General features: G+C 45.4%; 1 protein-coding gene across 1 annotated transcript in view; it reads left to right on the top strand.

The window, feature by feature from the left end:
• Positions 1-15,008, top strand: part of CPVL (carboxypeptidase vitellogenic like) — a 1,072,295-nt gene that overhangs the window by 546,644 nt on the left and 510,643 nt on the right. The window contains exons 8-9 of the mRNA XM_069648246.1: positions 260-382; positions 651-782. Coding sequence (XP_069504347.1) covers positions 260-382; positions 651-782 — 255 coding nt within the window. The remainder of the gene's footprint in view (positions 1-259; positions 383-650; positions 783-15,008) is intronic.

The following is a 15,008-nucleotide window of genomic DNA, read 5'->3' as shown; positions in this document are numbered from 1 at the left end:
TAGCAATGGTACTGCTTCAAAACATGTGACCTTTGCTACAACATGGCCACCAAGATACTGGTTGAAGTTAATGATCCTGTGCAGCATTGAATTTGGACTTTTGTATAGACAAACTTGGAGGAAAAAAAACATCTACCTGCTACAGTATATTTCTAAAAGTATAAAAATGACAGCACTAATATGTTGCTGTTGCATAAACGTATGTGCTTAATTGACTTGATGGACTCGTTAACAACGGCATGTTCTTGGTTTGTTTCAGTCGTATGCTGGAAAGTATGTGCCTGCGATTGGCTATTACATTCACACCCATAATCCAACAGCCAAAGTTAAGATCAACTTCAAAGGGGTGGCCATCGGAGATGGCCTTTGTGATCCGGAAGTGGTAAGGTTTTCATTATTATTTCTACGTCTAATTAAATGGCATTCGCGTCTGACATTGCACATTTCTCCCCATGAGTTCCTAATGACTTTAGATATTTGCTTTTCACCAGATGTTTCAAGCTTCATGGTCACCTCATTAGTGTACATGAAAAAGCGGTTGGCTGGGCTGATCTTTGTAGTTGATTAGAATTTAATGATTCTCTTTTTTAACATGAACGGGAGCAAAAAGGTGCCGTTTTAACAAACGCCTTTCTGTGTCTGCCTGGCAGATGTTGGGCGGCTACGCGGAATTCCTGTACCAAGCTGGCATGGCGGATGAGAAGCAGAAGGCGGTCGTCCAGCAGCGGACTGATCTGGCAGTGCTCTACATTCAGCAGGAGAAGTGGGTGGAAGCCTTTGAAGTAAGTTCTGCAGGCCCCGCGCGCTGGCCCGCGCACACTCGAAACCCTCTGGGAAGGCTGCGGGTCAGGCGTTTGTCTCCGGAAAAAGAGGCCCCCACTGAAAATGGGGTATACCGAGCTGACCCCGTTTCTTACTATGTTGTTTGAAACGCACATTTTCTCAAACAGATTGCAAAGCCGTGTATATCATGATCTTTATTAGTGTTTACGACTAAAGAGGTTTTTGCACCGATGGCTTATCTTGTCATGTGTAAATATAGAAGAAATGCGTCCTTGGATGTCACATTGACATTATACTGGGAAACATGGACTTTCTACAATATTGGCGAAAGGCAGAAGTACGGGTGCATCTTGCATTAAAGAAAATAAATCTTTAGGCCTGCCAGAAACACGATCACCTTTAAAAACAAAAAAGGGATAGTTTTTTTAGGCAGTTGCGTGTTCGGTTCTAGATATCATTTGCATTGCCAAAGCCTATGAAACGGTCTTTTGTATAGTGGAATGATTTTGTTAGGGGTACAGGTAAAAGGGGTGCAGCGGGAGGAAATCTGGGCAGAAAGAGAACACAGCAAAAGTAACCCTGGGCGGAGAATTGGGAGTGCGGGGGCGGGGGGCGTGTCGAGGGAGGTATGGCAGAGTGGACAAGTGAACAGGAGAATGGGGGCGGGGTGGTCAGGCTCATTGGATTAAGGTCAGTCCAGTATGGTTATTACATATCCAGTTGAGACAACTTGCACAACTACACACCTCGTTTGCCCAGGTGTGGTCTCATAAGGCCATGTACTGCCATCATGGGCTCTGTTACGAACATCAAATGGCCAGGGACTGCCATCAAATGCCCAGGTGCTCGAACAACATTCTAGGGATTGTCATTTTATGTGCAGCTAACCCCACAATATGCCGGGTAGTGCCGTCACATGCCCACAGGCTCTAAATACAGGTCAGTTGTCATAATATGCATCATACTTTTGTACTAGGTGACACATCGCCACCCCATGTTAGGTGTTGCCATTACTGTGCCAGATGCTCCCAACGTAGTGACACATCAGTTACAGTTGAATTAGTTGCCAAGGAGAGTGTGGGGGATGTGGGGTTGGAGTATTGATAGTTGGGTGGGAAATATATGCAAGGTGTCTAGGAGGGTGTACCCAGTGGGATGGGGATATTTCATCGGGCAAGTATTGCCTTGAGGGGCTGTATATGCAATGCAGTGCCTTGGCCTGGAGCGCTTTTACGGTTGCTGGTCAGATAGCACAGTGAGCTAAGCGCCCGCCCTGATATCTGTTCAAATCCCGGCAGGGTCAACATAGCCTTTCATCCTTCTGAGGTCGACATATGAGTACCACTCTGTGGGATAAAAATGTCTTATGTTATTTCAGTACTGTGAGACCTGTGGGTGTGTAGCGCTATATAAGAAATGCATTATTGTTATCCTTGCTTGTGTTGGGAGCTCGGGATAAGTGCTTCTTGGGATGTTTGCAATTGCGTGCGAATCTTCCTGCATGGGAGGCTTCTTTGGGTGTTGGGGGCCTATATTGAGAAACCTTGTGTGTGATGTGTGGTGCTTGTATCGCGTTCTTTAATAGTTCAATTTAAAGTGGTCTTGTATAGCCAAACCTCTGCTTCATTGGCTGCCGCCTGCTGCAAAGGTTTGGAAGAGAAGATAAAGGGGATTGAGGGATAACGGAAGAGGGAGTGGCACTTTCAAAACCGAAGGTGTTGATGGGTGCAGGCCGCAGGTACCAAGGTCTTGTGCTGTTTATTTATCATTTTAGCATGTTGGCGTGTTTTTTATTTGGTTTGTGGCAATGCCACTTGGTTGTTTATCCAGAAAGGAGACCCCAAGAGGGATTAGCGACCCGCAGAAGAGTACAGTGAGATCCTCATGTTTAAAATTAGGGTGTATGGTGGGTGTAGAGGTGTTGCGAGCCATGTAGCGAGAGTCGTCCATGGTTCTGTGGTGAGTAATGTGATGTTGGGGCTTCTGGCAGGCGTTATGCTGCAGTATGAATGGGGATTCATTTATGCAGTCTAAGCAGGTAAGAAATTGAAAAGGTCAGTTGGTGGACGGGAAGGGTTGAGGTTATTTGAATGAGAAGACTTCAACTGATGTGACCTGCTTGGCAGGTGTGCATGCCTGGGAACAAGCAGCCTGTGTCACTCTGTGCGATTGTCATCGTTTGGTCCAGGGTGCAGTTGATGGAGGAGGTGTACATGAGACTGGATTGTTTGCAACATTATTTTCTGGTGGGTATTGGGTAATGGTTAGTGTGTGTTGTACGAACACAACTGGGGGTCATCCATTGACGGTGCATATCTGCAAAAGGTTCTCTGTTGGTGACCTGAGAAACATCCAGGTTTTAAGTGGTTTTCACAAGTTCAGACAGTCTTCCAGTGGTGGGACAGGAGGTTCCATAGGTTGGTTGATGAAATAAGAAAAAGGATCCTGCTTGGCATTTCCAAGTGAAGTGTGTGGCTGCAACTAGGAGCACATTCTGAATGGGAACACTCCAGCAGTTGAATACAAGATCGAAAACATCTTGGTGTATTCTGGGCCTCGGCATGGAAGGTGTGGATGGCGGTGCCTTTTTTTTGTTTTTATTTTTTTTTACCACACATTTTTATAGGTTTTTCATACATGTACATAAACAACCCCCCCCCCACTCCCAAACTCCCTCTGCCCTCCCCCTTCCCCCACGGGTGGTGTTTTTTATGGATCTTGTTTTGGTGCGGGCAGGTTTACAGAATGTCCAAGATTTTGATGTTGTGCGGGCGCCATTGGAGCATATAGTCACCTTGAAGATAGGTCAGTATGCTGCCCCAGTCCGAACGAAAGGCCTCTGACATTCCTTGAAGCTTGTATGTCATCCATTCCATTGAGACAAATCTCCATACCTTTTGGAGCCAGTCAAATATCGCAGGCTGATTTTTTGTTTGTTTTTGTTTCCATTGTTGGGCTATTGTCAGCCACGTTGCTATAATTAGCATCATCAGAACCCCCTCCCCTTTTTGCTGTGTTTTTGAGTAGGCCTTTTGGTTCGACTCCCGGCCTTTGCATCATTTTTCCTGATATGGTTTTCACGTCTCCTCAGGATTGTTGAAAAATAGGACAGCTCCACCAAATGTGCTTCCAGTCTCGATTTGTGGCGCATCCTCGCCAGCATTTGTCGCTGTTGGCTGGGAACATTGTGTGGAGTCTCTCTGGCGTGTAGTGCCATTGTAATGACTTTCTGCCAAATTTCTCTCATTTGTATGGATCTCGGTTTAGGGATTTTGTTCCACAAGGTTACCCACTGGTATCTCGGTATGGGCATTCTCAGTGTCTTCTCCTATCGTTTCATGCAGCTCCACTGGATGTCTTCTCCTTGGCCATTCACGGACCTATGTACATTTGAGACTATCTTTTTGGAGCCCGTATCTGTTATGTAGACCTCGAATGCGGTCAGCTGTCTGGTGGCTTGGCTGCTTCTTTGTTGGGGTGGGGGGAGAGCCAGTGCTTCAGTTGTGTATATTTATATTCCTCTGTGGCCTTTATCCTCACTTTTTGTCTACATTCTTCGTATGTCATGATATCTTGGCCCTTTTACATAACTCTTAGCTTGCTGCAGCCTGTTTGTGTCCAACTTTGATATGATTTCTGGTCCATCCCTGGTTGTAAATCAGGGTTTCCAAACATCGGGGTGAATGAGGATGGGAATGTAGTTTGGGCACCCATTTTGACTGTCGCATCTCGGGATTCAATCCCTGCTCCCACTACCTTGCTTATTTTAGTATTCGGATGTCTGTAGCGTTTGTGTAGCCATTGGAACTTGGACAGTGGGGATGCTGCCACAGCCCGATCTTGTTTTGCCCAAATGTGTTGGGGAGACTCGGCTACCCATTCCTTTATAACTCTCAATTGCGCTGCTTCGTAGTATCTCCGAAAGTGAGGTAGCGTTAGCCCCACTTGGTCTTCCTGTGCTGTTAGATCTGGGTGTTTTTATGGTGCCATATAAAGGTGGTCACCATTTTGTTCAGCGCCCTGAAAAAAGTTCTCAGTGTTTTGACTGCCAGTGTCTGGAAATAGTCGTTTTGCGAGGACCGACATTTTTATGACAGTCAGTCTCCCCCACCAGGAGATGTTGAGAGGATTCCATTTCTCTAGGTCTGCTTTTAGTTTCGCTAGAAGGTTTGGATAATTAGTGTTGTAAAATTGTCCAATTCAGGATGTTATTTTAATCCGCAAGTACGTGATCCTTTCTGAGGCTTAGTTCAGCTGAATCACTTGGGCCAGTTTGTCTACTTTCGATGGGTCCTCCTTTAAATTCAGGATTTCTGATTTGTTTTTATTGATCTTTAAGCCACAGATGAAGCCAAATTGGTCCAATTCTTGCAAGAGTGGAGGAAGTGAGAGTTCTGGGTTCGTTAACACTGTAAGTGATTTCAATCCGGCACACACCCAAGTCAACGCCTAGCATGTAATGCACAACTGAAATCCTTATTTATTTGTGTCTAAAAGTTCTTTATTCTGAACGATATACCACTCATATCACGCCCCTCCCCCCCTCCCCCGGTCACACTGAACCAGGAATCGGGAAGGTTTTCAAAGTTAAAATATTTGTTTTCATAATTTAATCGCACTGTTTTAATGTGTATACAATAATCACCAATGGGGTGATGTATCACTGAATAATCTCTTTAATACACCAGGAGTAAGTGAGCAAAACAATTCAGCACAGAAATTCTACTTTTATGAGTGTGTTCAGATCAGATGGCACTGTGGTTAAAGGTTCCCCCTGCACACACCTCAACCCCCAATAGGCAATGTAAAGAGATAGGAGAAGAGAGCAGGTATTCAGGAATGGCAGAATCAAACAGAATATCAATCCCACTTTCCGCCAGCAAACACAAGAGAAAAACGGAATTGACTGTCAAGCTGTCAGAATGGCTTTTAAAGTTATCTTAGAATGGACTGGGCAAAAACACCAAATATGGTCAAAATTGCTGAAATTACTATAAATTCTTATGGGAGCCGCTTTGGATAGTTGCACACAAATGCAAGCAATGATCTAATACCAAGGACAATTTGAAATCTTAAAATTCAAGTCGGAAGCAATCAAAAGCTGTTTTACACGTGCCAGAATTTCCCAAAAATGAAATTTGCGGCACACTTTTCACTGCGTGATAGTCGCGATAACGGGAGAACCATATGGCTTTGGAATGTGGTTTAAAGCTGTGGATGTTGGCTACAAGCAGAAGTTGAAATTGAAATCTAGCACAAAAACTGAGGAAGTTATGGACCTTTTAGTGGGGGTCGTTTTTTTCGAGATAGGCATGAGAATGGAAAACAGGAATGTGCTTTTAAAATGACAAAAGGATTTCTTACACTAGAGGATGACTGTGAACAAAACGAATGCCCCACAGGAACACAGCCACTTGATCAGAATGACTAAAGATCAGCACAAAGATAGGTTTAGCAATACTATTACAGGATGAAGATAGAATGGTTTGGGGACAGTTCAGATAATTCAAAAGTACTTCTTACAATACAGGTTCTGAATACAAGATAGGATGAGTTTGGGATCGACTAAGCAAGGTACGTATGCTAGTGACACAGTTCTTTCTATAGATACTCATTAGATATGTTTTTAAACGGAACCGTCAGTATTCTGGTCCGTCAAGATTGTGGTCAGGGAATGAGATCTGGTTCTAGGACAGACGGCTGGGCACATTGGATTAGATCTGCAATCAGCAAGGCGCTCTGGTCACAGCCCAGCACGGCACAGGACTGGACTTGGTCTGCAATACACTCTGGTCACAGCACAGGACTGGATCGCCCTTCTTGGTTCTGATAATTCTTTCAGCAGGCAAGCAGTACAGCGCAGCCCGGCTGTATTTTGATGCGTCCCCTTAGGTTTGTGGGGTTCTGGTTCTGGAATTTGAGGCCTAGTTGAAAATGGTTCAGGTATGCAATGGGCTTCTGCTATGCCAAGTTTCTGGAGTCTGGAGCAATGAAGGTGTAGAGTTCAGCAGCAAGGGTGCTCTGCCAGTATCAGGATATTGGGTGAATGGCTTCTTTTTAAGTGGTGAGCTGTCTCTATTTATGCTATGATAAAGGGGTGTGTGGGCTGGTTTATCTTAAGCTCGCCCTTTGACGGGTGATTGGGTCAGAGTCTTCTCTCTGCCTTGATAGGAGGAGAACAACAGTGTGTCACCTTTTATGGTGTGATTTTATGAGGCAGAGAATCCACCCCTAGCCCCTTGAACACAAAAACTACTTTTGGCACCATACATATTTAAACATGTGCAACCTCTATAACAATCACATATACAGATTACATATTTTATATAGCAGCTATCCCTCAAAACCCCGTAGCTGTGGAATCTTGTCTCGGCTTTTCACAGAATTGTGCCCTTTTCATCAGGAACACAATGTCCAATTATAAGCACATTTCTACAAGTGTGCGTGTTTAACATGGGCATAAGTGTATAAAGTTTTATACTTTTAGCAGAAATACATTTTGTGTAAAATCACATTTCTTGCCCTTTCTTTCCAGAACCTGTCACACGATTTTGCCGCCTCTTGAAACGTGCAGCCAAAATTTAGATTCACAAATCTGTTATAATTTGCCAGTGGAAATTGTACAAAATATAAAAATAAGTCTTCTAAGAAAATGTTCTTTGTGAAGGTTCAGCCACAGATGGTTGTCCGGGTCCGCCTTTTTCTGTCTGGTTGGGGGGAAAAGGCCATCCTTCTGTGGAGAAACCTGATATTCCAGTTTGGTAGCTTTTAACCAGGCTCGATTTAATAGTTAATTCTGTTGCATTTTCCCTTAGCTTAAAACAAACTTGTGATTTCAAAATAGCAGCTAGAATTCTGATTCAAGATTTTAAACCATGCGATCAAAACAATTACAAGATGGTTACTCTCAGTAACAGGCCTCTTAGATTGCAAACATTTGATTTCAGTTTATAAATGTTTAAAGTTTAATCAGGCAGGTTCTTGACAGCTATCATCTCGGCAGTCCACTGCTGCACAGAGATTTTTGAAATCCACAGACAAGCCACTTTTGCTGTGGAAATCCCGTTATGCTTTCAGCTTTTCAGGACCTTGCAAGTTCACAATGATTTCTTAAACAAAGTGAATTGTAGCACCCCGCAATCATTTTTTTGTACTGGCATCCTGCAGTTTCAGCAACAAAGAAAAAAGGATTTAAAGCAAGATTTTGTGTTTTCACTTAGCAACTTTCCTTCTGTATTCCATTTTCACATGTTGTGGAGCCCAGTGACATATTCCAGGAGTGAGATCTCTGTTCCACCACTGAAAACAAGAGTGTCAGATTGGGCAGCCATCTTTTTGTGCTTTGCAAAGCGCAATTTTCAGAGGTGTTGGCGCGCACAAGGGTTTTGCAGCCATTTTCCTATTTCTATCACCCTCATAACACAGTGCTGCAGCATAGCAGAGCATAAGTGGGTTAAAACATCCCACAGAGCACCCCCTCACGACTTGAGTTTGACCGCCTGTCAAGGGGAAGTCAGGAGATTGGGATGTTCTTTCTTTGGTCCAGGTGGAGAAAGAGGTCTGCTTCTCCCATCAATGCTGGATCGACATGCTCTCCCCGCCGGTTCTGGATGGCAGTATGGAGCGAAACTCCGGGCTCCTTGGGCCTTTCCTGGTGGTCCTCCTTGGTAATTAGAAATTCTTGGTTCCAATGCTATGAGACAGAACAGAGCATGGTTATGGAAATGTCCCCACTACTACTCATGTAGCGGGGCAGATGCATACATTGAAATACAATTTACAATATTCCCCGCCTGTATTTACCCATGGTTTTAACAGTTTGATTCTTCTAGGTATCCGGAATGTCCCCATATGGGTTTCCGGTTGGCTCCTCTATTTGCCGTAAAGTATGTCTGGAATGGCAACTCTTCAGTTGGTTTATGTGGACCCACTTGTCTTCCCCTTCTGCCAAACCGCCCTTGGGGATGCAGATTTTGTAGGCGACTAGTGAGATTCTGTCTACAATTTCAAAGTTCGGAGGAATTTGCGCGGTTTGGCTTGGTTCCTTTGGAAATTGTAAAGTAGACCCGGCCCACTACTTGGTATTCTTTTTTTAGTTGTCTTAAGGTCATAGTGGGTCTTCATACTGTCTGCAGATCTTTCTAGATTCTGCTGAGCATAGGCAAAAGCATGTTGATGGTGTCTTCTCAGATTCTCAACATACTCATGGGTTGTGGAGGCATTTATCAAGGTCTGCTCTTGGGTTCTGTAGAGCAGATTCTGGGGTAGCACCATCCTTCGTCCAGTCATCAGCTCAAATGGAGACGTTTTTGTTGCAGTAGAAGGGGTAGATCTGATGGCCTTCAGGACAAGAGGTAATTGAATCTCCCAACTTGGCCCAGAATCTGCCACAAACTTTTTTAATATGCTTACAATAGTCTTGTTGTATCTCTCAACTCCACCACTAGAGACTATCCGGTAGGCAATGTGTAGTTTCCTTTTGACCCCAAGTATCTCCTACATCTTTGTCATCACTTTGCTAGTGAAGTGGCTACCTCGGTCTGACTCAATCCTTTGGGGTAGTCCAAAACGCGAGAAGATGTGATTGATCATCAGGGCAGCCGCTGTTACTGCCTTGCAACTTGGGGCCGGGAGACATTCCACCCATTTAGTGAACAAGCATGTTATGGTCAACATGTACTTGTTCCCCTTAGAGGAGCGAATCACGGGCCCGATAAAATCGACTTGTACATCTGACCAAGGCAGTGTCATCCCCCTCTTTTGGAGGGGAGCATGGTGTGTGAGTGATGTTGGCTGAAATTGTGCACACACAAGACACCCCTTCCAAGTATTGGTCGAGGTCCTGCCCCATGTGTGTTCAGTATGCAACCTTTTGCAAGATTTCTAGTGTTGTATGAAACCCCTGATGACCGGCTGTGGCCGCATCATGGGCGTGACTTAGCATCAGGCTTCGGAATGAGGTGGGGACTACCCACTGCTCATGGCCAGTTATGGATCTCCTCACCAACAAACCATCTTGGATTTGGAACATTTTTGGACATTTCATCAACACTCTGAGGTCCTCTTTCCCAATGTAATCGGTATCAGTCAGGGGAAAGTTCTCAGGGTCCTCAATGTGTTGATAAAACCTACCAATTATTGGATCCCCTTTTTGAGCCATTATCAAATCAGCATCTTTGGTCTCCTTACTCCATTGTACAGTTGAGAGTTCATTGTGAGCATTTGTCTGGGACCTAGTGATAGCAGTGACCTGGATTTCCCCCAACAGGGACTCGATCTCAAGTAGATCCCCTTGGATGGCTCTGGTTTTGGACACCTGATGAGCTAGGTCATTTCCAGTTTTGTCTGGTCCCTCTACCTTGGAATGACACTAGATCTTTTTCCAGTAGATGGTCATCCCATTAGAGGTGACCAGATCATCAATATTTTGTATTAATTTTCCATGTTTCAATTGTTTATTATTAGCACATAGCATGCCTTTGGTTTTCGAGTTAACCAGGTGCTCCCCGAATCTGTTCTGTACATAATCTGAATCCGTGATTATGACCAGTTTGTGGAGTTGGTGTTGGACAGCAGTGAGGATGGCTTGATGGACAGCCATCAACTCTGCCACTTGACTACTTCGGGGACCTATTTTGTACCCAACAGAAGGTTCTGGGGCATCATTCACCCATGCATTCCCTACCCCGGCCTCAAGTTCTTTTTCCCCGTTGTTGTCAACATGGTAGGAGCACCCATCCACCTAGACCGTGGGCATTCCCTCACACTGATCTTCTTCATAGACTTTGTGTGGGGAATTAAGGTAGGCTTCCATGTCCTTGATTTTAAGACTTTCATCCTCGAGACAGTTTTCTCTGGCACAATCATGCAAGTCAGCCACACCTTGCGCGAGGGGACTCTTCTTGTTTTGGCCATGTCTGACCTCCACGGGAAAGCCTTGCATTGACAGAATCCAGGAAGTAATTCGGGAATTACTCACATTTCCAGCCCGGATTCGGTCACTTTGAAGATATTGCAAGGGTTGGTATGGAGTCTCCACTATGATGAGTTGCAGCTGGTTAAACGGGCGGTAGTTCTTCAATGCCCCCACCGTTGCCAGGAGTGCCTTCTCACAATCGTTGAATTTTTCCTCCACAGAGGATAAAGTCTTACTCGCATAGGAGATTACTTTATTGACCTTGTCATGCTTTTGGTATAATGCTGCAGTCAAGCATGTATTTGAGAACCCTGTCTCCAAGAAGAACTCCTTGTTTTTGACAGGGTATGCTAGGCAAGGTGCTTGTGAGAGGCTTCTTTGAGTTGTCTTACTGCCTCGGCTTGTTCTGGACCCCACTCCCACTTGACCCCCCCTTCATAAGATGGATCAGGGGTCTTGTGATCTCTGCGTAGTCCTCCATGAACTTTCTGCTGTAATTAGTCCAAGAAGGGTCCTTAGTTCCTGCAGAGTTGTGGGGTCTTTTATTTTCGGAAGGGCTTCTACTTTCTTTTCCTGGGGACAGAGACCCTGAGGAGTTATCTCATGCCCCAAGAAATTGACACGGGTTCTACACCACTGTGCCTTTTGATAGGAGAGTTTTGCTCCGGCAGCCCTCAACTGTGTTAGGACATAATGGATCTCCTCTATGTGTTCCTCAATGGTTAGCTTTTGACTAGAACATCATCTACATAGACCGGGTTACCCCTTTCACCCAAGTCGGTCATGGCCTTATGTAGAAAGATGTTAAATTCATTGCCGGAGTTGATGTATCCGAAGGGAGTCCCTGTCCAAGTATACTGCTGCCCCCGAAGGTAAAGGCCAGCTTGTATTGGTCCTCCCTACTGACAGGTACAGTCCAATACCCATTGGTCAGGTCAACGGCAGTGAATACCTTCAACCCCTGGATCTGGGCCAGCCCTTGGTCAATGTAGGGAAGAGGCCATCGTTCATTGTGGACCCATTTGTTGAGCTATCTTAGGTCAGCACAGAGTCTCCACTGGCCGTTTGATTTCAAAATTCCCAGCACCGGATTATTGAAGGTGCTGTGGACTGGACGAATTATCCCAAAGGACTCAAGGTTCTTAATTATTTCAGTAAGGGACTCCATTGATGCGAGTGGCAAGCGATATTGCTTCACAAACACTGGAGTCATGCCAGGGTCCGTGTGGATGTCGGTGCGACCAGTCATGAGTCCACCACAAAGAGATCTTTAAAATCTAAGAAAAATTGTTTCAATTTTTGCTTTTGCACCAAAGTCTCACAGGCATCAGCTAGGTTGACGCTCTCTTCAACCATCTGCCTGAAGCCTCGAAAGACATCTGGTTTGGCTATCTCAACGGCCTCCTCCAGCTGGGTGGAGAAGTCCCTGATCAAAGTGCTGATTTGGACTGATGGCTTCAGGTGGGGAAGGCAGTCCTTATGGACTTGAAAGATCACCTCATCCCTCCCGAAGTCAGAGGTCACATCTTCCTTAGCATAAGGGCAGGAAGAGTACACCAGGAAATTCCCCCCATGCCGGGTGAAGATCCTGTCTGGTGTTGTCATTGTCGCTATCACTGTCAAAACAGTCCTTGGGGATTGGCCCTAACAGTTAATTACCTAAATTTATGGAAAAATGTTGGTCATCAAATGGCATTCCAATAATGGTGCCTGCGCCCAGAGTGATACTCTATTGGAATGGTGTTGTCTTCTGTGTTGACTAGTGGTGTTGGGTTTACCCCCAACCCTTGCTGTTGAAAATGAGCATTAAGATGGACATAGGCGTCAGGATTTTTCAGTTTCTGTCCTCTTTTAATTTTTACTTCCAGTGAGAATTGTTGGGTCCGTTCTGGGATGGTGACTTCTTCTCCAATCTGTGTTTCAACTGCATATGGCAGCAGTTGAGTTGACCGAAATGCTTTTTCTGGGTCATCAAAGTCCATGGGATTACCCGCTAATCGGGACCAAGCTTTGAAGTTAATTAGGTCCAAACTAATGGCAAAGCGATTGAGAATGTAACTGCCTGAATACAATGCAGCAGGGACATCTCGCATGACCCAACAATTATGGACTATGCTCTTGTTGCCTATGGAAACTTTGAGCATACACCTGCCAGGCAGGAGATGTTTGGAATTGGGTGTTTCCCAGTCCATTTCCCATTTGTCTAACTGTTTAAATGTGGGCATGGCTGGATCTTTTGGGAGTTTGTGGAACATGGCCTCGCTGATGAAGCTGTTATGGTTGTTCAGACATACTCGGGGAGATCAGAGTCCTTCGCTTCATTTACCTGAATAGGGATGAACAACTGCTCTCCACTTTTCTGAAGATCAGCCATGCTTTGAGCTGATTTCTCATCTTTCTGGACTATAGGAATGGGATTTTCGGATTGTGTATTTGTATAGAATTTCAGAGTGTTTCCTTCCAGTGTGGAATGCCACCTTAGACTGGACGGAAGGTTGATTTTCAGAAATAGAGAGGACTCCCCACCACCAGTTTGTTGTCCTACTGCAATTACTGTCACGTTTGGGATTTGATTATTCTGGAAGTGGAATTCAATTTGGTCAAGTTTTTGTTCAACCATGTGGCATGTGCCATTTAAACTAACATGGTTGACACTCTGTTTCAATTTTATTGGTCGGTTAGTCTGGGTCCAGAGGACCTTGTTTACACAATCTGAGGGGAGACAATCTACGCAGGATGTCATTCCCTAGTAAACATGGTGTGCCCTCTGGAGTCACAACTATGACCGGGTGCTTCACCTTGTGTCGCCCAATTTTAATGTCTAAATCCGCAGTCCCCTCGACAGGAATTTCCTCCCCATCAAAGTTCTGAAGTTGTGCAGGAAGAGGGGTGAGAGGAATTTGGTATTTCCACCCCTTCCCGAATTCAGCTGATCCCTTTTTGACAGAAGGGTAGCTTGGGATCCAGTGCCAACCAGTGCCAAAATTGTACATAGCCCCTGTATTTGGACCAGGGCATAAAATGTTCCCTTCTTTTCCTCAAGGGAGAAAAGATGACGCACATTTTTGGCCAACTGGTGGGTTAATTTCCGTGCTTTGGATACTGACAGAGAGGTGGTTTGGGCAGGATTCTGTTTGGGATCTTGGGAACCTGTAAGAAAATGTTGACAGCTAGATATGGGGGAAGTTTTGGGTCCCCTGGTTCTGATTCTGGGCTGCCCCCCCCCTTTTGGAGGCAGTCACCAGGATGGGTTTGAACCAGGGTATTTTCGTGCTTGTCATTCTGGGTGCCGATGATGGGCAGTTTTAACTCTGTCCCCACATCTACCCATTCTGGATTTCGATCCTTTGGGACCCATTTTTCTTTGGGAGGAGTTCCCCCATCCCTGAAGGAGAAGATCCTTTTCCCAGAATCCTCTGAGGACCCCTCTCCTTCAAACTGGAAGATTTGCACCTCCTCAAAATGGGCCTTTTTAGGGTCTTTATTTCTCCTCCCCACTCTCTGCTCCTTGGGTTGCAGACTTTCGGGGTCAGGAGATTTTGGTTCCGGGATTTCCAGGGGCATTTCACAAATGGGGGAAGGGAGCTTCCTCCAAGGCTTTACACCCCCTTTCCCCTTGTGCCTCCTCCCTGGGAACCGGTGGGTTGTCGGGGTTCTTCCTGTCACGACCCTCAGCCCTGATTCCCACCGGCCGCCCATTGGACAGGTGGAATCAGACTTCGGATCGCATCCGCTTCACAGGCCCTCTTGGGGCCAGTCCTGGCGCCATAGGAAAGACATCAGTTTAAGGAACTACTTTATTCAAGTTTTCAGCCAACATGGAGGCATCCACATAGCTTGATTCCTAGAACCAAGCTATGCGGTATAGTGTTTTGGGTGTGGTGGCCTAGGGACTACTTTACCTGGACTACTTTCCAGAGGCTATTTAAACCACACCCTAACAAGACGACACGCTTCGTGTTACTTTGCTACTAGCAACGTGACGCTCACCGTGTCCAGCTTCTCACGAGCCTGGCAAGATCCGGACCTGCAGAAAAACAAAGAACATAGTTAGCAGCAGAATCTTACCTGCAATCTCCATCCTTCACTGTCCATGGCTCCTGGGCAGCTCTGTTTGGATGGTTTGCCACCCGGATCGAAGGACCTGAGAAAGGAAGAAAGACATCATTAAAGAAGGTAGTAGACACATTTCAACCACAAATTGCTTAGAGACTTACCTGGCTGGTGGTTGTTCGACCGATATAGCTCGGGAACTCCATCAGCGCTGGGCGTACACTGCGATCTACGAAAAAGAGAAAACACAGGTCAG

Source organism: Ambystoma mexicanum, chromosome 2q, assembly GCF_040938575.1.
Source record: "Ambystoma mexicanum isolate Mex_15411 chromosome 2q, UKY_AmexF1_1, whole genome shotgun sequence".
NCBI classification, from domain to species: Eukaryota; Metazoa; Chordata; class Amphibia; order Caudata; family Ambystomatidae; genus Ambystoma; species Ambystoma mexicanum.
The sequence above is the reverse complement of the archived record's forward strand: the minus strand, read 5'-3'. Positions and strand labels throughout refer to the sequence as shown.